We start from the raw sequence: 21,937 nt of genomic DNA on the forward strand, positions 1-21,937 counted from the left end.
TCCACAGGGGTCTTCTTAACTAAATGTTCAGACTCAGAAGACCCAAGCAGGGTATACTTGGCTTCAGAGTCACCCTAATAGAGAATAGGAAACACAGCATGGCATCAGGACAGCGGAAGGCATTTTTCCACAGTGGGAGTCCTTGTAGCAGTGTACACAACTGCCCAGAAGCTATTCTTTATGGCCTGTAGGCAACAGCTCAGGTAGGTGTGTATAAGACTCACGCTGCACAAATATGGAATCACTCTGGCTTAGAAGCCTCACATTCCAAAGAGAAACTAATATTTCTTGTAACAACTCCAAAACCATGGTTTCCAGAGTCTTCACAAGGGACATGCCCAATTACAAAAGTCATTGCACTCAAGGAAGTCCAAAGGTATGGTTCCTTACCAGGTATTTACAGTTTATTTATAGTCCTCTCAGGTCAGATGCAATTTACCAACTGGGTAATTTTTATCATAAGTGATACTGCCTAATAAGACAGCTGACATTCCATTTCTTTCAGGTTTCCAGGGGAAAGATCTAGAAAAGTAACGGAGCGCGAGGTCAACTTCTATGTGAAGGGAAAATAGCTTACCCCTTTACCCACATTCCACAAAAAGAAAAAAGAAATCCAAGAGACAGCAGAACCAATCTAGACAGGAAAGAAAAAGAAATTTCAGGATCACAGATGTAAAGTAGGCCTAGGCAGCAGTCTGTTCAATTAATCAACTAACGAACAGTATTCTTTAGAAACTTCTGTAACAAGAAAAATAGGCAATTAGAAACTCCGGAAAACAAAAATCTGCCTAATATAAAGCTATTTAACATATGGAATGATTCTGAGCATGTGTAAGAAAACCCAATCGGTTTTATCTGAACACAATACAGTTTTTGCAAAAGGGACACAAGTTTAGTGACACAGAATACGTAGAATAACGTTTCCCTCACCTTACATCCAACAAATGACTAGATCTGTAGCAAACAATGTTTACATAATCATATTATGATGATGAAATCTTAGTGGTCTTCCCTTTTCAGAGTCTGTTTATAGTTAACATACAGAGGATTGAACTATAAGTTATAGGACAGACTATAAAAGTATCATCAATCTTCACAATGTCAGTGCAGGCATAGCTAATAGCAGATGGAAAGTAGAAAGGGTAAAGATAGAGGAAAATATAGGGGTGGTAATTTCTTCATCAACATAGCTGGGAGTCAAGAAACACTGTCTACAAAAAATAGAAATTTAAGTAAATTGAGTAATTTTAAAAGATTACATAACAGTATAACTAAAAAGAAAAACACAACTAACAAAAAATGGAGAGTGGTTAAATCAATTAAATTTCTTCATTTTTTTGTAGCAAGGAATTAGTAAAAGTGATGCATTAGTAAGTAGTCACAAAAACATTATTTATAGTTGAGAATTTATAAAAACAAAAAAAGAAATGGTCAAAAGTAGTAACCTCAGAGCCATGGAACAGAAGATGGGAAGGTAAAATTTTGTCATTGTTTACACCCTTCTAGAAACCCTGCTGTTGTAGTGGTTAAGAGCTACAGCTGCTAACCAAGAGGCTGGCAGTTTGAATCTACCAGGCGCTTCTTGGAAACCCTATGGGGCAGTGTCTACTCTGGCCTACAAGGTCACTAGGAGTCGGAATTGACTTGACAGCAACAGGTTTGGGTTTTTTTTTAATACCCTTCTGAATTGTTTAATTTTCCATGTACATGCTTCACATTTATAATTTAAAAACTGATGTTAGTATCTTACTGTATTGACACAGATTTAGGGTTCAAAATTTAAAAGACAGCAGAGAAAAGGAATCAATGATGGCATAGTGAGGTTTGTGAAGGACGCTTAAAGGGTAAAAGGCTAATTTACATGAATAAATAGCGGTAAGAAAGTAATTTTTAAAAATCAGTCAATACAAAAATAAGATTATCTACAATAGAAAATTACCCTTTCCCCTGAAGGCAAAACAAGAGAAGCTCCCACTGTGGAAAGGACTTAAGATGGATATAAAGGGAAATGGTCCACCCCCGGAGCAGAGAGACTTAGAAGGAGACACTGGAGAATCATTTCCTAGAGGTTTTTCCGAGGACAGTAAAAATCTACCCTCTGATTTCTTGGTTACGAAGAATACTACCAAGAGGCAGCGCTGTGATCTTTAAAGATCCTAACTAATTTCATTTATAACGTGACTCACACACTTTATTTCAATGAAGCAAAGGCTACAATTCTTGAAGCTAACAGAATCCTCTCTTGAGGTCTGCTCTGGGGTATATTAAGTTAGAAAGGAAAAGCTTTCTGTTTTTATTATCTGCATATCTCCTGCTATATTTCTTAAGACCTAACTAGAAGACGGGATACACAACAGATTCAGGTTACTCTTATAAACACGAAATCATCACCTTTGGTCCCACTGACTCTTAGACTATTAACAGACACTTTGCCTTCTTGTTACTAGTCTTGTTCTTCTGATATATTATTTATTAATTTGTAAAACACGCATCGCTGTAGCACCTAAGTGCTAAAATACAAAGTTGAAAACATATAAATTATTTATATCTACCAAGGAAAGGAAACAAAAATAAAAAAAGAGGAAAAAAAGGTGCTGATAACTTAATGCAAAGCTACTGGGAGAGGATCTAATCTAATGAGTGAACAGGTTTTTTAATCAAGGAAAATTTATTTAAATACAAAATCATTATTACATGTACGTGGTCAATAGTCAGTCAGTTCTTGTTAGAAACCCACATTATATAGCATCTCCAACAGGGGGACATAAAAGAAAGAGATGAGGATCGGTTCTCTCCCATGAGGAGTTTACAATCCAGTTTATGTTAATGAAAAGACAGAAGAGCTAGGTGGTGGGAAAGAGTAAGCTATGGAGATGGCGGTGAGCTCTGAGGAAACAGAGGGTCTGTGCGCTAGATACCCAATAAGAAATTACACTGTAAAGATAAATGGGCAATTGTTCATGGGCCTTGACAGACTTCCTATCACATAAAAAGTGTTCCAGCAGCTTGGAAATGTTAGCCTCTCCATTTCCCCCTTTTGTCGTACAGCTTGGTTTCACCCTCTTTAGCAATGCTTTGGGTAATAAGAAGCAATGTGGTACAGTAGAAAGGGCCCTGGGTTAAATCTTGGCTCTCTGTTCCTTGGAAAAGACATTTAGCCTCTCTGAGCTTCATTTTCTCCTTTAGAAAATGAAGATAATTGTTACAAGGTGTTCTTTATTGAGGACAAAGTGAGAAAAAATTCCTGAACAGTGCTGCCATGCAAGTTACTGAATAATTGTTAAGTTTTCTTACATACTGTGGCAGAGATAATCACAAAATCTATGCTCCACTGGGTAGTGGCTGTCTAGCCAGAGACTGACTAGATGTCTCAGTCCTGCTAGTTCTTAGATGTGACAAAGTGACTAGTTCTCTCCAGTGGATGTAAGTAGAAGGGATGTGCACCAAACCTAGACCAGGGCTTCTCAGAAGCAGGCATGTCTTCTTTATGTTCTGCCAGCTTAATGAAGAGACCCAAGGCGATGGCAGAGCCACAAAAAGGAAGATGCCTGGGTTCTTTAATCACTTGTGGAGAAGAGCCACCTAACATCCAGGAACACCCTCACTGGACTGAGAAATGTTACTATGTTAAGCCACTGAAATATTGGGGCTTTGTTACAGTAGCAAATGTTACCCTAATATAAACATGCTATATGATAATTACTGTGACAACAGCATGAGGCTCACTCTAATGATGGTGTCAGACTGTACATTAAACATGCTACCATTAATGCTATTAAGAAATCATGGCCCTTTGCTATAATCTTGCTTCCCGGAGAATCTAGCTCTGCTCGTAAAGATAATGAACTCTTTTCATGTACTGTTATTCTAGCCTGGTCAGAATCCATACAATCCTCCCTCTTAGCTTCCCTTGCAACCATGTGAGCCCGATGCCATAGGGGTTAAATATCTCTGTCTGCCTATGGAGAACCTAAGGTACAAGGCATTTCCTTAGTTTAGATGACAGCTTGGCTAACACTGTGATGAGATGAATATTTAAAGCTAACCCTGATAATGATGTGAGGGTGGGGAGTAGAACGGAATCCCAGAATAACTACTGAAGTGTGTATCACTTCAGCAAATTTCTCCAAAGAAATAAAAAAACCTAACAGGAGTAACATGGAGTGTGGGGGGACATAGGCTTGTGTAAGTGAAGTATCTTTCTTTCCTGCTTAGGTACACATGTCCTTTCTAATAGTGTGAGTCAAGTTCAAACCATGAGATAGGGAAAGCTTGTTTGGTCACATAAAGTAAATTCTTATCTAAGTATTTAATAGTCAAAACAGAAATAAAGTCATAGGAATATGTTTTCAATCTCCAAATATGAACGTAACTTGGAGTTTCGTGAATATTCATTGGAACCTTCTGAATCCATAGGAAAAGAGTCTGTCTTTTCAATTGGAATAAATTTCTGAAAGAAAGTAACTTACTTGCAGGAGACTTTAGTTCTGTCAGCCACCATGGTCCACTGTTGCTGGTTGGTAGAAACCTCAACGTAGTAGCTATAGCTTCGATCATCACAGTCCCAAAGTAATAACCTGAACAAAGAGAAAAACATAAGGATGGTACAAATGTTCTAACAGGTTGTATCGTTAGGCTGTAGGTGTGGGTGAGTCTATGTCTACTCTATCCCTCCCAGCTGTCCCCTATGCCCTATCACACTTCCAGTACTAGAGAAAGAAAGTGAATACCCAATAAAAGTATTAAGAGAGCAAGTAGAGTCAGTCTACAGCGAAGGTTTGTTCCTTTATCAGCTTATTTCCCAAGTCACCTGATCCCAGGCAGCCTCTGTCCCCCAAGTGGTAAAGCTTTTCAAATGGGTTTGGGAGGGAGAAGATGTCTGCAAATCGTCCTTCCCAATTCTTCAAGCTCTCATCCCCAAATGGCTGGATTGACAGAAGGTACCACCCTTGGGAACATTATTCATGGGAGAATCTGTGCTTTCTAATTGGTGATAATTAGCGTGCCCCTACGACCTTTATTATCATGTTTTTATATAACTTTGTTAAGATTATCTGATTTGGAGACACAGGCAAACATATTATTAGTAAAATGTTATTATTCAGAGATTATATTGGTTCTGTTCTTCTTCTCCCCTTTTTCTGCCCAGATAGGAACCTAAGTATTGACTGTATGGTTCCATTTACATGAAGCTCAAAAACAGACAAATTTTATCTATGGTGCCAGGAATATGAATAGTGATTACTTCTCAGGGAGGTATTACTTCTCCGTGAGAAACAGCAATGAGGGAACCTTCTAGGATGCTGGAAATGTGCTAATATTTTTTTCTTCTTGAAATGTGCTAATCTTGATCTGACTGGTAGTTCCATGGATATAAAGGCATTAACTGAGCTAAGATTTGTACACTGTACGTATGTCAGTCCTCAACTTAAAAAATAAACAATAAAAAAATCTAAACATTGCAATATGGAATCATACTTGTGGTTTAAGTGGTCTAGAGTTTTGCTTCTAGAAGGCAAGTGCCACAGGGAGATATATCACTATTCTCCATAATTTCAGCCTCAAAAGTCCTTCCTGTACAAGATATCTACCTTACTGCTTGATAGTTGGCCATGGATATTTGCTTCCTCCACCAGCTAGAATAGAGTGGGCTCCCTGAAGACAATGCCTATCTCTTACTGATTTTGATACACCCAGTAGGTAGCACAGTGTTTCACACAGGGACTACGCTCAATGAATGCTGAACGAATGCATTATTTATAACAACAATAACAATGATATGATGGCCAACATTTCCTTAATGTTTACAGTGTACCAGGCTCTGAGTTAAATGCTTTATATAATTTATCTTATTAAATTCTTCCAAAAATCCTCTTAGCAAGCATTATTATTCTCATCAAATTATAGATGGTGAAATTGAGGCTTAAAACTGAAAACTTGCCTAAATCATACAACTAGTGAGTAGTGGAGACAGGGTCCAACCCTACAATACCAATCTGGAGCCCATTTCTGTGATCCCTCGCCATATGTTTCTGTTACTCTCCGTTCATGTACCTGGGTCATAATTTACAACCTATATAGCCTATCTCCCTATAAAAGTAGCTTGTATTATTTTCCCTTAATCTTGCAACTGACATCAATGAAAATCCCTTGCATGAGTGCAGCCTATAAACCTATTATTGAAGATTAGGAATGGCTCTCTCCCCTCACCCTTTGTTACTTGTTTCCAATTGTAATTCTGTTTGCTATCAACTAGACCAACAATATCTAATATTTGGAGATTCATCTTTTAGTGTATAAACTGTTATAAGGTTTTAAGAAAACAGATTACACACACTGATTCCCTTTTATTCACCTGAGATTTTAATCTCTCAAAGTATTCTCAGAAAGGATTCTACTGTGTTGTTTTTAAGTGTTCAGTAATTCTACTCTTAGACGACACCAGCTGGCTTGGTAAGAAAATGAATCATTTCCCTCATTAGTCTTTTTCTGAAATATTATTCTAGAGCTCTCAGCACTTTTATTCAGTTAAACCGGTTGCCATCAAGTCAATTCCAACTCATAGCGACCCTATGAAACAGAGTAGAACTGTCCCATGGGGTTTCCAAGGAGCTGCTGGTGGATTTGAACTGTTGACCTTTTGGTTAGCAACCTGAGTTCTTAACCACTGTGCCACCAAGGCTCCTTTATGCAGTTAGCTTATGCTAATTTATATTTATCATGAGTAACTTTTTTGGTATGTGCTAGTCTTTTCTCCCCACTTTCAAAAATTGTGGAGGTTATATATAAGTATATATATGTGTGTGTATACATATAATTTGTACATATAAAATTTGCCATTTTAAGTGTACAATTCATTGGCATTAATTACATTGACAGTGTTGTATAACGATCGCCACTACCTATCTCCAAAACTTTCTAATCACCTCAAACAGAAACTCTGTAACCGTTTAGCAATAATTCCCCATCCCCCCTCTCCCTCCAGCCCCTGGTAACCTCTAACCTACTTTATGTTGCTAAGAATTTGTCTAGCAAATAGAATATTTGTCCTTTTGTGTCTGGTTTACTTCACTTAGCATAATGTTTTCAAGGCTCATCCATGTCATAGCATGTATAAGAACTTCATTCCTTTTTATAGCTGAATAATACTCCATAGTATGTACATACCAAATTTTGTTTATCTATTCATCTTTTTTTTTAAACAATATTTTATTGTGTTTTCGGTGAAGGTTTACACAGCAGTTTAAGTTTCCACTCAACAATTTATGCACAATTTGTTAAGTGACATTGGTTTCCTTCTTCACAATGTATAAATGTTGTCATTGTTTCTGCTCCGGTTGTTCCATTTCTATTAATCTAGCTTCCCTAGGCCCTTACATTCTCATCTTTGTTTTAAAGTTATTGATGACTACTTGATGTCGCATAGGTAATTTTCAAAAGCAGCCCCATACTTATTGGTGATAATCATTATACTTTGAGTCATTTTGTTATTTAGTTACAAGGTGACCTGAGGGGTTAGTTTCGGTTCAAGGCTTGAAGAGTATCTCAGGGCAAAAGTCTTGGGAAATCCTCCAGTCTCAACCAGTCCAGTAGGTCTGGTTTTTTTTTTTTTTTTTTTTTTAAAGGATTTGAGCTTCTGTTCCACATTTTTCTCCCATTCTATCAGTTTCCACCTATTGTGGTCTTGATGATTAAAATGGTCAGTAGTGGCAGGCGGGCACCACCTAGTTCTTCCGGTCTCCGATTAGATGAGGTCATGGTTCATGTAAACTATTTCTGCTGCAGGCTAGTTTGTTCTTTGAGTCTTTGGTTTCCTTCCTTTTCTTTTGCTCTGGACGAGTAGAGACCAATAGTTGTATCTTAGACGGCTGCTCGCAAGCTTTTAAGACCCCAAACACTACTCACCAAACTAGGATGTAGAACATAACTGACCAACCTGTCCCAAGAGACTATGGTCAAACCCAGAAATCCAATCCTGTTACCCATTCATCTCTTGATGGACACTTGAGTTGTTTCTACTTTTTGGCTATTGTGAATAATACTTCTATAAAATTGGTGTATACGTATCTGAGTCCTTGTTTTCAAATCTTTTGGTATATACCTAGGAGTGGAATTGCTGGGTCATATGGTAACCCTATATTTAAAGCTTTTGAGGAACTACCAAACTCTCTTCCACCGTGGCTGAACCATTTTACATTCCCACCAGTGGTGGAAGAGGGTTCCAATTTCTCCATATTCTCACCATTACTTGTTTTTTTTTTTTTTTTTTTTAATATTTTGTATAATATAGCCATCCTAGTAGGTGTGAAGCAGTATCTCACTGTGGTTTTGATTTGCATTTCCCTAATCACTAATGATGTTGAACATTTTTCACTTGTTTATTGGCCATTTGTATATCTCCATTAGAGAAATGTTTATTCAAGTCCTTTGATCATTTTTTAAACTGGGTTGTTTGTCTCTTTGTTATTGAGTTGTTTTATATAATATCCTACAATATTAAACTCTTATTGAATATGTGATTTGCAACTATTTCCTCCTATTCTGTGGGCTGTCTTTCCACTCTCTTGGTAATGCCCTTTGATGTACAAGTTTAAAATTTTTATGAAGTCCAATTTATCTTATTTTTTCTTTTGTTGCTCATGCTTTTGGTGTCATATTTAAGAAATCACTGCCAAATCTAAGGTCATGAGGATTTGCCCCTATGTTTTCTTTGAAGAGTTTTATGGTTTTAGCTCTTTCTTAAATTTAGATCTTTGATCAATTCCAAGTTATAAATAATTTTTTAAAGTATATTTTTTTGTGTCTATGTTTGTCTGGCTCTGAGTTTGATTATAAGCCTCTTGAGAAAGGCCTTCCGTATTTCTCTTTTTAAAAACTCTACTCTAACCACCTGGGCTGTGTTCTTGACATATGTTCCATGTATGCTCTGGGCTGAGATTATCCATAACTTTGCCAGAGTAAAATAAAACCAGAAAACAAAAACTTCAGTTTAATTAATAAGTATCTTCATTTAACAGTCCTAGTAATAAGTTTGTTGGGAGACAATGTTAAAGCTATTTTCCCAATGAGATTTTGGATTATTATGGAAAGCTAGGTTTATCACCTTCCGGATAAGCATGAATTAGTGTTTTTATCAGAGTAACCAGTCCCCTTTTGGATAGAACTTAAAATATTTCATGGAGAAAGACTGCCCTGGGGATTTCAGATATGAGGAAGATAAAAAAGGAAGACCAATTGTAAGTATCATAAATGTTCTAGTAGAGACATATATTAAAATAATTTTTTTTTAAGTTGTACATATCATGCTCTAAAGTAGCTTATTCTATAAAGTCCTCTAATTTGTTTTAAGGCAAGTTATTATTTTAAAATGAAAATCACCTATAATTCCAGTAATTTTATAAACTCAAACACACTGTACTTGCTGTGTGTTTGTGACTTGCTGACTTGCTTCTTTTGCTTAAAATCTACTATATTGTTTGTGACTTGCTGACTTGCTTCTTTTGCTTAAAATCTACTATGAGCACCTTTTTGTATCATCAAATATTCTTCTACATTGTATTTATTGGCCTCTTAATATTTTGGTGTATGGTTACCCTATAATTTATTTAATCAATAGCTTATCATTAGACACCTAGGTAGTTTATAATCTTTCACCGTTAGGAAAACTCTGATGAACATTCTTAATTCTGTGATCACTGCCTTTGAAAGTCTCTATAAGTGAAAATTTTGGAGCAGGACATATAAGCATTTTGAGGCTTTCATATGTATTACCAAATAGCTGCACACTTCCCCAAACAAAAGTCTGTACTAATGATAGTCAGGAATCCCCGAGTGGTACAAACGGTAACATGCTCGGCTGCTAAGTGAAAGGTTGGAGGCTCAAGTCCACCCAGAGACGCCTTGAAAAGAAGGCCTGGTGATCTGCTTGTGAAGAATCAGTCACTGAAAAGCCTATTTTACAGAGCACAGTTCTACTCTGACATATACGGGGTTGCCATGAGTCAGAGTCGCCTTGATGGCAGCTGGTACCAGCAGAGTATGAGAATGCCTGTTTCCACGCGTCATCACCAATACTGTTGTATTATCTTTTAAAATACTGTCAATTTGATAGAAGAAATACATCTCATTTTAATTTGCAATTCTTTAGTTACCACTGAAATTGAATATTTCATCCATTTTCTACCGGTATATTTATCTTCTTGTTAATGACTTACAAAATGCCCTCTGTATTCAAGGATATTAATCCACTGCCTATCTCAGTTTGCATGCTGAAGATATTAATTTTTATTAGCCTAGTCCATCGATCTTTACCTCAATAATTTCTCCTGGCATGAATTTTTGTTTTCTGAACAGCAGCCAAGTGCACAGACTGGCTGAGACATTGCCTCTCTAGTCCTCTATGAAGAGTCTCTGGGGTATAGGGTCGCTGTCAGTCAGAATCGACTTGACGGCAGTGGGTTTCGTTTTTTTTGCGGGGGGAGGACCTTGCAAGGAGTCACTGGGTGGTGCAAATGATTAAGCACTTGACTACTAACCAAAAGGTTGGTGGTTTGAACCCAGCCAGAGATGCCTCGGGAGAAAGGCTGGTGGTTTGCTTCTGAAAGGTCACAGTCTTGAAAATCCTAAGGAGCAGTTCTACTCTGTATACGTGGGGTCGCCATGAGTCAGAAGTGACTTGACAGCAACAGGTTTGGTTTTTTTTTTTTTTTTTTAGTTTGGGGGCTTGCAATGTGGGGTCATAGTGACTCCAGGATGGAAAAGGGACATTGAGGGATCTCCCGTTATAGAGCCTAGGGCTCAGACTCACTACGCTTTGTAATTTTTAAGATGGATTCTAATTCATGTGCCAAGGTGCATATTTGCTTGGAATTCAGGCTTAAGCTGGAAAGAATACCCCTTTGTGGATTCAATGGAAAAAAGCAAGAGCAGCTTAAGGGCACTAAAGGAAAAGCTGACTCAATCTCCCCCTACTCACCCGACTGGAGAGGAATTTTGCTCTAATAAGGCACAACCGAAAATCTCACCAACTCCTTTCACTTCTTTCCCTGCCAGCGAAGCTGTCTCTCTGCCTTTGTACCTCCAACAACACAGACATAATTCTGACTTTTAATCTGGCTGAGAATGTTTGCCCAGTGAGCTTGTTCAGGACAGTCCACACTCCCTCTGACCTTAACTGAGAGAAGCGCCCATATACTCACATACCTCCACCCGTACATTCGAAGCCATTTTCAAAGACAGTGGAATAAAGCAAGCTGCTGGCCAAGATCTATCGATGCAGCTCGGGTCTCCGTTTAGCTGTTGCTACAAACCCTCTACCTAATGAGCACTGCGTGAAATACCTGGTAATACTAAATGTCCTCTCCTCCATCTTCCCTATTCTCAATGTGACATTTCCCTTAAAAGCAGTGAAGTGCTGGGTTTTTTTCTTTTTAATTGATTAGCAGACGTGATTTTGCTTACATCTTCCATAAATGCTCTGGCTGGCTGCATACCATTGATTACTGGGGGTTCGGTTTACAGCAACTAATTGCTCTCCTTGCTGGTGTTTTTATACAAAATTCAATAGCAAATATGTTTTCAAAACTCTTGTCTTTGCGGCCTGAGTCAGAAGTGACTTGAGGCAAACTCAGTGGACTGAGTTTTCCCTTCTCTAAAATAATTGCTCTCTCATCAGTCTGTGAAGAAGTTTCCAAACTGTAGCATTCTAATTGGAAAGTCTGCATTATGCATGCGATGACAAACTATGTTGTGCTGAACGGCATTTTTTTCATCCCTTTCTTAATGGATTGATTCTGTGCCAGACTGAGAACAACGGCTGAGGTAGAAGAGTTGAGATCAACAGCTTCTCCACTGGGCTGGTGCTAAGACCAGGAGCAAGTGCCTGTTCTGTCTGGTTCTAACCGTCCACCGTTTGTGGGAGTCTCCACTGGAAGGCCCGGAGTCCCGACTCCTGCTGTTCTAATACTTTTCTCATCTGGGTGAAAACAGGCAACTAAAGGAAGATCACCTGCCAGGATTTTAGCAATACAGTAATAATTTATTATCAAATCCATTCCTAATCTCAGTCAAAATCAGATATGCCTGACCTCAAAATTTTATATAGATTTTTCTTTATTAAAGGTTGTGGAAAGTCTTCAGAAATGACTGTTCTTCCATTCAACAAGTCACTATTTACTAAGTACCTACTAAGGAACATTAGACAAGTCATTTAACTCATCTATACTTCAGTTTCATCCCTTGTCAAACGAAAGGTCTGGATTTGATGATTTCTAAGGGCTCCTCCCGTCCCTATAGTTTATTATTCTGTTACAGCACATACAGCAGAGATTTGGGGGCAGTACCTGTCCACTGGATAGTAACTCTTCTTTTCGAGGGCTGTCTCCCAGCCCATCCCCTAGGGAGAGGTGGAGTGAGCTCCAACTTGTCCTGCAGACCTGACTGCAGTCAAGGAAGACACATGACCCGTTTACTGTACCAGTCAGATTTCCTCTCTCAGAAAGTTAGACATATGTGAGATTCTAGCTTAACTGGCCCTGTTCACTTCAGACAAAATGATGAAAATGCAGACAGAATAGTCTGTGGTGACTTTCTTTCATCTAAGGCACAAAGAAGCAAAGAAAGCCATCTACAGTGAGGAGAGAAGACAGACAGTGTGGCCCCAGGAAGGGCTGCCTGGGCTTCTAACAGAATTCCAACATCTGGTTTCAGTCCTTATGAGGGCCACTAGAGTTCCCACCCTAGCAAACCCTATGAGGCAGTTCTACTCTGTTGTATAGGGTCTCTGTGAGTTGGAATTGACTCAATGGCAATGAGGTTTTTCTTTTATTCTATGGGAAATCAATCTCTCAATCATTTTAATAAAGTCACCATTTATGGCTTAAGCTATTTTTACTTGTTTTCTGCCACTTGGAATCAAAAGGGCCTAAGATAAGCTCTTAGCAGACTGCGTAGGACAGAGAAGGCATGCCCGCTCAACGGAAACCCTACAGGGCAATTCTACTCTGTCCTATAGGGTCCCGATGAGTTGGAATCAACTTGACAGCAATGGGTTTGGTTTTGGTTACAACAATGAGGATGATAAGGAAGACGATGATGACGTGATGGCTATGGGACCAGGAAAACAGTGAGGTGAAGAATAGAGATGGTGAAAGAACTCAATTTTGATGACAATCTTTTCATTCGCAAATGAAAGAAGATTCTCTGTAGAAGCTGAGGGTGGCAGGACTGCAGCATGGGGCTTGGAAGGCAAAACAGGCTTTGGAATGGGCTCCGTGAGGCCTGCTGAGATGGAACAATCATTGTAGTTTATACCTCTCTTCTGCAGTGATACCTGGGGAGCAGAGAGAAGGCCGAGTCGACAGAGACAAGAAGGATACAGTGCAGGGTCAGGGAAATGAAGGGCAACTAAGAGTATCTACCAGCTCTAGACTGGTAAGGAATTAAGTGGACTCAGAAGAGGGATGACTAACTTTCAGAACAGAGGGAGCAAGGGACAGGAGGTCATGAAGCAAGAACAGATTTGGCGGACATGAAGGTGAGGGAGAAAGGTAGGAAACTGTAGCCAGAAAGGGAATTTGCAGCACATGTCCAATTCTCACTCTTCTGGATGAGCAGCAGAAAGACAACATATCAGAGGCTCTATTCCAATCTCTGCTATCAAGAGGCAGAAGGGAGCCTGTAACAGCTGCCACAAGGAATTAATATAGCTTCAAAGAAACAACATTACTGGTGAGAAACTGGGATTTTCCCGAAGATGAGAAGGATCTTTATTGTCAGGTATCACAGGGCTCGATTATGTAGCTTCATCCTCAGGTGGGGAACAAGATCAAGCTGAGAAGAGCTGCTGGAGGACTGCAAGCCCAAAATGAGATTCTCAGCAGGAGGCTAGAACCAAGTAACAATGTTTTATCAAACGTGTGTGAAGTGGACCAGGTGGCTGCTCTGCAGATTGCAGACATGAGAAGTCACGAGGAGCTTCCACAACAGGAGCCCTGCCTCTCAATGGGACACGACCTTTCAGGACAAAGGCGACGCCAGCTTTCTTCTCACAACAGGAGCAGGGAAATACAGGCTGCTGGCCAGATGGGATGGGTTCTTGGGAAATACGTTAGACAACATCAGAAAGTATATGTACTGACTAATCCTGTTTAGTCTCTCATATCTGGGACACAGATGGTGATTTCCTTAAGAGAAGAAGACGCAATGAAACTGGTTAAGAACATCTGTTTCCAGCTGGCCAGGGAAAAGACAAGCTCAGGCTCTCAGATACCCGGTATATATACATTCTGTGCTTAGTCAACGAAGCCCCAGGATGAAAACAAGGTGAGGAAAAGGCAAGGTATACACTTGGACTCCACTGTGTAGGCTGGCTTATAGACCAAGGGGCTATGAACAAAAGGAGGTTTTCTCTCCCTGTCAAATCTTACACTTGATACAGTATAATCCAGGCAGAGGAATATCAGTGGTGAACATGTCTGCAGGACACAACTATGGGTAGCTGGATGAAACAAAAATTTACAAAACTTTGAGACAATGCAAACCCACTAGCCTTTAACAGCTAATTGAGACCATCTTTTTACTCCTTGAAGGAATGAAGTCTTTAATTTCAAGTTTTGTGTGATAACGTAAAAGCTAGCACCATGCCACCAAACAGCATGGCTGCAACTGTCATGTTTAATAAGTACTGAGTGTGGAGTGAATGGTGAACAACTAATCATAATCCCACCTCACATTCACACAGACCTTACCGCTTTCAGAATGTTTTTGCATACATTATCACATTTGAAAACATCATAAAAAAAATTATCAGCACATTTCCTGCTTTCAAGGCAAATCTATTTTCGCAAGTTACGTGGCTAATTTTCTTACGTGGCTTAAGACTGCCCAAACAGTCTTTTACAGATTATTCAATCACTTGGTCAACTCTTTTTTAACAAATATGCTTTGGCCAGGCTTACGATCTAGATTTCATGCTACACAGTTCAATTTGATGAAAATTCTTTCAGTTTATGCTTTCAGCGTAGATGTAAGAGAAAATCTTGTCCAGGCCAAGAAGCCCTTCAGAAAAAACGCCATTTTCTTCTCTTTTTCAAGGTGACTCATTCCAATATAGCCCCTTCCTTAAGCAAGATGTTCACACTAAAATATTGGGAACCATTCAAATGGTCTTGTTGTGTTTTAAAAGGTAAAGTCTCATTATATTACAGACCTTTCAGCAATGCCACACCAAGCAGGCGTGCCAGCTCTTACAGAACTTTCCCTGTGTTTAAATTTGGCATCATCAATTCCCTCCTCCTCCGCAAGGCCATCTTCCTTGATCTCAGCAGCTTCCTCTTCATGATGCGTCCACACAATCAGTGAGGCTGCCTGATCTGGCTCGCCAACAGGATCAGAGAAGGACGTGCAAGAGACAGAAATGGCAAGGTCCTGCCCAAACCACAGGGCTTAGCTCCCTAGGTATCAGGTTCAGCACACTTTCAGCTTCATTTGCCAGGAAGGCTATTAGGGGCTGATGTGATTAGAAAAGGCCAGAATCTCTGTTAAAAGCAGAGGGCAATATGCTGTTGTGTGAGCTTTTTGGTCCCGTCCCCAATTCTATGAGATAATAAGGAGGGTGAGAAGAAGAGACAGGCATGTTAAAGAGCTCAGGGCTCACTAATCTATGAGCTGAGTATTAAAGATTTTATTTCTTGATTTTTTACTTACATTTATGACTCTTGCAGAATAAAATGGCCCCAATGTGGGCCTATACCCAACTAGTCGGGGAGTAAAGTTACCTGCCTCCGGGTTCCCTGTATAATACCTCTCCTAGTGGTCCTTCCCTTCATCTTTCAGGACTAAGTGCAGCCAGGAGGAACCACCCTGATGTCGCTTCTTGAGTGTAGGGACCATGGCTGAGGGCCCTGGTATTCCTCCTGGTACCCCAACACAGTGCCTTACGCATCATATGCTTTACTGAGTTAAGTGACGGGGATATAGGGAACAGGACAGGAAGGACAGGGAAGAGGAGAGGGACCTACAGATAAGCCACCCTTCTCAAAACCCAGGTAGCTCATCACTGGACAGCATCTTTAATATTCCATAAACTCAATTACATTGCAATCCAAAAACACTAACTGGTCACCCCATCAGCCAGTCTACCACCTCTACCCCTCCCCACCAATACCATTTTGGAGAGTCTCATTTAAGAAATAATTTAGGAAATGCATCAAATCTGGCTGCTATTTCATCTCTTGGCTTATTCTCCTGCCCCTCCTCTGACCACATGCTAATACGTGCCCACATGCACACAGCCTACAAAGCACCAAGAAGCAGAGCCAAAGAGAAATTTAAATAAGCTACTCAGCTCCTCTCTATTCCCCTGGGTCAGTTCTCACAGGAATCTGTGTCTGTGGGGGGAACTCACAATTTACCTACAGGCAGATCTTTGTATTCTCTCAACCTAGTGATAAAGAGAGAGAATGGAAGGGCAAAACAAGGCAGAAAGGCTTGACTGAATATTACAGACGAGAGACCATTCCAGCAGGGATGAACTACAAGGCAAAACTCTTCCTGTTAGAGCACAGGATCCCTTTTTGTTCTCACCAAATCTCTTCTCTTGGTCTCTCTTAACACAGCCAGTGCTATCTTCCCACACCTCGTTCTCTTTCTTATCAGACTGACCTTTTTGCCCAAATCAAGGTTCTGGGTTTCAACCTTTGCTCCAGCTTTCAATCATCTTCTTTTCCCCACAGGGCACAGTCTACGCGGTCCTCAGCTCGTGCTGAAAATGATTCTAAAGCACTTGCCCATCCAATTCAGACCCTGTCCTCCTCCAACAGGGCCACCTGTGCTAGCTGTTGCTCATTCTTCCTTGAGGTTCTCTCACGACTGAGTGCTGCCTTCCTCCCATCGCCTTCCCAAAGCTAGTATTTATTCTGTTATGTCCTGTACAATGAAATTCAGTCGGTCTGTCTCTTTCATATCTATCTGGTCTTAAATCTCTTCCTTGAAGTCCCTTCTCTGGTGAACTTCTCTGTGAAATTCTTGTATGAAGGCTTTCATATAATAACAACCACTCGCTAAAACAGAACAATAAAACTATAATAAGTCGCAAGTGCTATAAAATTCTTAAACGCTTGGAGATTATTCTACTTGAAGTCTAAGGTGACAAATCACAATCTTCCATGTGGTACATAACTTACCATTAAAATAAAGGCAACATTAATGAGAATAATAATAGTAACATCTCTACAGATACATAAAGGTGAAAATCCTAACAATGATTTTAAGTTCTTATAAACAAAAGATAATTAATCAATTTAATATGTAACTGTCTGATAAATCTTTTGAAGAATGGCCAAGAAGCAAGAAAAGAAGGCAAGATTTTATGTAAGTTTTAGTAATGGCTAGAGGGAAAAATGGCTAATTATGTTTCTCAATGGAATTCTTTTGATCACTGGCCACTCAGTATGGTTTTCTTGATCCAAGTCTTCAAAGCTGGGATCACAAGTTTGAATTCAAATGTTTTCAGCTGAACAGTAATAACCCTAGCTTTCCTCTACTAAACAGCTGTAATTAAACCAAATTTATGTAGGTTACAGGACCAAAGGCTAAATGGGCAGTTGCCATTTATTTTCTGGAATCACCTGTACTTTTCTCCCCAAAGCCAGAGGTCCAGACAAAAGCCCCTCATGGGGCATGGTCAAAGCTCTCCCCACTGATACAGAAGATGAGAGGAAGCTGTTCCTGTCTCAAGAATACTCAGCAGAATTGCAGAGTTGCGTCCCCCCACCCTCTCACGTTGGTTTGGTTGAAGAACTGTCAGACAAGAGAGAAACACTCCCTCCTTGGAATGTATTCTGCACGAGCTGCCTTTTTAGAAATAACCCTCCCAGGTGCCGACATGAATATTTACCAGAGTGTACCAGGCACAGAGGCCGGGCTCCATGCCGTGTACACTAATCCTTCAAAACGTATTCCAGGCAAGCTACCCAGGTAAACTCCTGTACGGAAGATAGGCTTTCTGGAGGTGGACGCTGGATGGCTGAAAGAAGAAAATCTGAGTGAAGGAGGCAGAGATAAACAAATCCCCCCATATCTGTGTGAGACCCCGCTGCAGCTAGACCAGTCTACACTGACTCAAGGACAGAGGAGGCTGCAGCAGAATACTGCACTCTGTGAATTAAACTATGTTTATTTTGGTCAGCTGCTCAACCTTCCTTATTAAAAAAAAAAAAATCTACCTCCCCTACGGCAGCACAGTGGTTAAGAGCTTGGCTCCTAACCAAAAGGTCGGCAGTTCGAACCTACCAGCTTCTCCTTGGACACTCTATGGGGCAGTACCACTCTGTCCTGCAGGGTCGCTATGAGTTGGAAACAACCTGACAGCAATGGATTTGTTTTTGTTTTTTTTTTTTAATACGCCATAACGCTACCTGCTGGGACCCCTTTTTACTTTCTTCTTATCATTTTTTAGCTGATAACACCTATACAGGCATCCTGAGAACTCTGCAGTCACCAAAACACACATGTACACACCACATCCCTCTATTATCACTGCCCTGACTCACACTCAGACATTCAGAAAGGTATAGACAGAAAAAATTAGAAATGTTCACAAGTTAGGGAAGAATCATGCCTTAGCTAGGTGAAAGCTCAGATTTCTCGGAAACCTCCCATTCTAGCCCTGAATCCCCAAAATCCAACGTTGAGATTCACGCTGAGGGCAGAAGGAGACCTGGCTAATGCAACATACCTTGTTCTGGAGCCAGGGCAGCCTGAATCACACAGGAGACTGTTGTAACCAATACTCTTCACCAATTCAATGTTTGGGTGTCAGTGGCTGGGAAACAGCCCTCAGGTAACCTCCAAGGAACTGGTGCTAGAAAAATTCCAGCTTCGAGCACAGTCTACACCCTAACAGCTTGGGGGCATTAAGGAATTTGGGGCTCCCAGCAGCCCCAGGGAAGAGGACGCATGAGCAAATAAGAAGAAAATGGTGAGGCTTCAGTAACCTTCTGGTCAAGTTATCTCCTCAGCCTATTTGGACTATGAAGGGCTCCAGTGACTCTCCCTTTAGCCTCTGATGGACACAGAACATTCCAAGGCAATTTGGTCTAAGGAGCAGCAGTGCTATCACATGGAGACAGGAGTCCCAACTCTATCTCTGTCTTGCTTTACAATTTTATCCTCTCAGATTTATAATCTGTTAAATGGGAGCAGAATGGTAGAAGAGAGGGAGATGGATTTCAATTTAGATTATTTGCGGTTCCTTTTTTTGTCTTTCAGTTACAAAGTTTAATACATGGTCAATCCTTTGGTGCTTCTGCTAGGACTTCCTATTGGCCCCTCCTTGTGGCAGCCCCCAAAGCTCATCCTCTGTAAAACACAGTAGAAAAAGTCCTGGGTCATGGTATGTATCTTGTCCCTAAACTAAATGCTGATTTCCATTATTCATATCATACACATTTTTTGAAACTATGAAAGGCAATGGGCTTCCCTAACTCTTTACTCTCATCTGTATATGTGGGATATGTTAGTGAGGAGGGGAGCTGAAAAGATCAGAGGTTGGGAAACTATGGCTCATGGCTGCCTGTTCTTGTAAATAAAGCTTTACTGGACAAAGCCACACCCATTTGGCACAGTTGAATAGTTGTAGGAGAGAATGTATGGCCTGCAACCCCTATAATATTTACTACTTGGCTTTTTACAGAAAGTTTGCCAATCTCTGAAGTAGAAAACTAAAGTTGCTCTTACTAAGCAGTAAAGAGTTATTGCACCAAGGTAGGAAATAAAGGTACAGTCTAAACTAAAGCTGGGCTTAGCCTAAAAATGTCTAAAATCTTTCTTCTACTGAAAGTGTTTCTTGCAGTGAATTCCATAGAGTTTTTAGATTCTGCTATAGTCATAATCCCATCTTTGTTACTGTGACAACTGTACTGACAATACTTGGCTTGCCTTTCACCCCAAATTTCTGGTATTTTCCCTAAAAGAACTAGAGAGAAAATGGAACCAGAAAGAATACCACTCCATTTAAAAATGAAAGCCATCTCCCAAATCTTCAGAACCAATGAAATGCCCGGGAGCTACACTCTCAGGCTAAAGACACGCAAATAGGATAACCACTACCCCACCTTCCCGAACCCTACTAAGGGGATGGAGGTAGCAAGCTAGGGTGAAGAAGTTATAGAAACCTTTAAAGTCAAAAAACATTATACAAGAAAAAAAAAGTTATATATTGTTTCTCTTTGTATATGGCCCTTCTGGCCCTGGGTTTGTAATTCTGCCAAGATGATGTACTAGGCCACAATCTTGCAAAGGGATTGGACAGTTTATTATGCAAATAAGGCAGGCAAAGACCCTTGCAGGGATTGGACAGTTTACTATGCAAATGTTGTTGTTAGTTGTTGTCTGGTTCATTTCGACTCATAGTGACCCTACGTAAAACAGAATGAGACTGCCCGATCCTGCGTCATTTTTACAATCGTTGCTATGTTTTAGCTCATTGCTGCAGACACTGTGTCAATCCATCTCTTTGAAGGTCTTTTTTTTTTTTTTTTGCCGAACCTCTACTTTCCCAAGCATTATGCCCTTTTCCAGGCACTGGTTCCTCCTGATAACATGTCCAAAGCATGTGAGACGAAGTCTCTCCATCCTTGCTTCTACGGAGCATTCTGGCTCTATTTCTTCCAAGACGGATTTGTTCATTCTTTTGGCAGTCCATGGTGTAGTCAATATTTTTCACCAGCACTACAATTCAAAGGCATCAATTCTTCTTCGGTCTTTCTTATTCATTGTCCAGCTTTCGCATGCATATGAGGGGACCGAAAATACTGTGGCTTGGGTCAGGTGTACCTTAGTCCTCAAGGCGACATCTTTGCTTTTTAACACTTTAAAGAGGTCTTTTGCAGCAGATTCACCCAATGCAATATGTCATTTGATTTCCTGACTGCTGCTTTCTTCGGCACTGATCATGGATCCAAGTAAAATGAAATCCTTGACAGCTTCGATAATTTCTCCATTTATCATGATGCTGCTCACCGGTCCAGTTGTGAGGATTTTTGAGGTGTAATCTACACTGAAGGCTGTGGTCCTTGATCTTCACCAGTAAGTGCTTTGAGTCCTCTTCACTTCCAGCAAGCAAGGTTGTGTCATCTGCATAACAGATGTTAATGATCTGCAGGTTGTTAATGAGTCTTCCTCCAATCCTGATGCCACATTCTTCTTCATATAGTCTAGTTTCTTGGATTATTTGCTCAGCATACGGATCAAATAATGCAAATATGGTACATAAAACCCTTATGGGAATTGGCCAATTACTAGGCAAAACAGGTGACTGTGGCTACTGTGGAAATTCGTCAGTTTGGAGTCTTGGTGGGAAAAATAGGCTAACAAAAGAGCCAATTCCACAGAGGTTGAGGGGGACTGCACTACCATCAAGAAGAAGAGCCAGGAGTGGGGCACATCTTTTGGACACAGGATCCCTGTGCTGAGAACCTCCTTCCTAGACCCAGGGGACAGAGAGCTATAACACTAGAAATGGCACAAGACAGCACAGCAGTGGCACGAGCTGTAGCATCGCAAGATGGTGGGAACCAAGAGACCAACTGAAGGCGGCTGAGGTGGGCTTGCCTGCACATGGAGCAACAGAGCTGAGTGGCTTCAAGCAGGAGGCTTGCTGGCAGAATGGGGAGCCTCCAGGTACTTGTTGATAGAGATGAAGAGCTGTAACACTTACCCAAGCAGGGCAGAGGCCAGGCTGACAGGGGCCTGGCCTGTGGCACAGCCAAGAGAAGGGCCAAAAGAACGGTCATCAGCTAGCAGGGCTGAGAAGCACTGCCTGCCCGTGGGCATGGCCAAGGAGCTGAGAGCTGTTCTGGCTTGAGACTCTCCTGATTGATGAACTGTATTCTGTTACTTCCAAGTTGATCCTGATCCTGAGTTGTTCATCTGTTAC

General features: G+C 40.5%; 1 protein-coding gene across 6 annotated transcripts in view; it reads right to left on the reverse strand.

Moving 5' to 3' along the window:
- The window catches only part of BTBD9 (BTB domain containing 9), a 461,023-nt gene that overhangs the window by 89,872 nt on the left and 349,214 nt on the right, over positions 1 to 21,937 (reverse strand). For all 6 annotated transcript variants that reach the window (XM_064285457.1, XM_023546092.2, XM_010587947.3 and 3 more), the window contains exon 9: positions 4,470 to 4,577. In XM_064285457.1, the coding sequence (XP_064141527.1) occupies positions 4,470 to 4,577 (108 nt within the window). The remainder of the gene's footprint in view (positions 1 to 4,469; positions 4,578 to 21,937) is intronic.

The sequence above is a fragment of the Loxodonta africana genome, chromosome 1, assembly GCF_030014295.1.
Source record: "Loxodonta africana isolate mLoxAfr1 chromosome 1, mLoxAfr1.hap2, whole genome shotgun sequence".
NCBI lineage: Eukaryota > Metazoa > Chordata > Mammalia > Proboscidea > Elephantidae > Loxodonta > Loxodonta africana.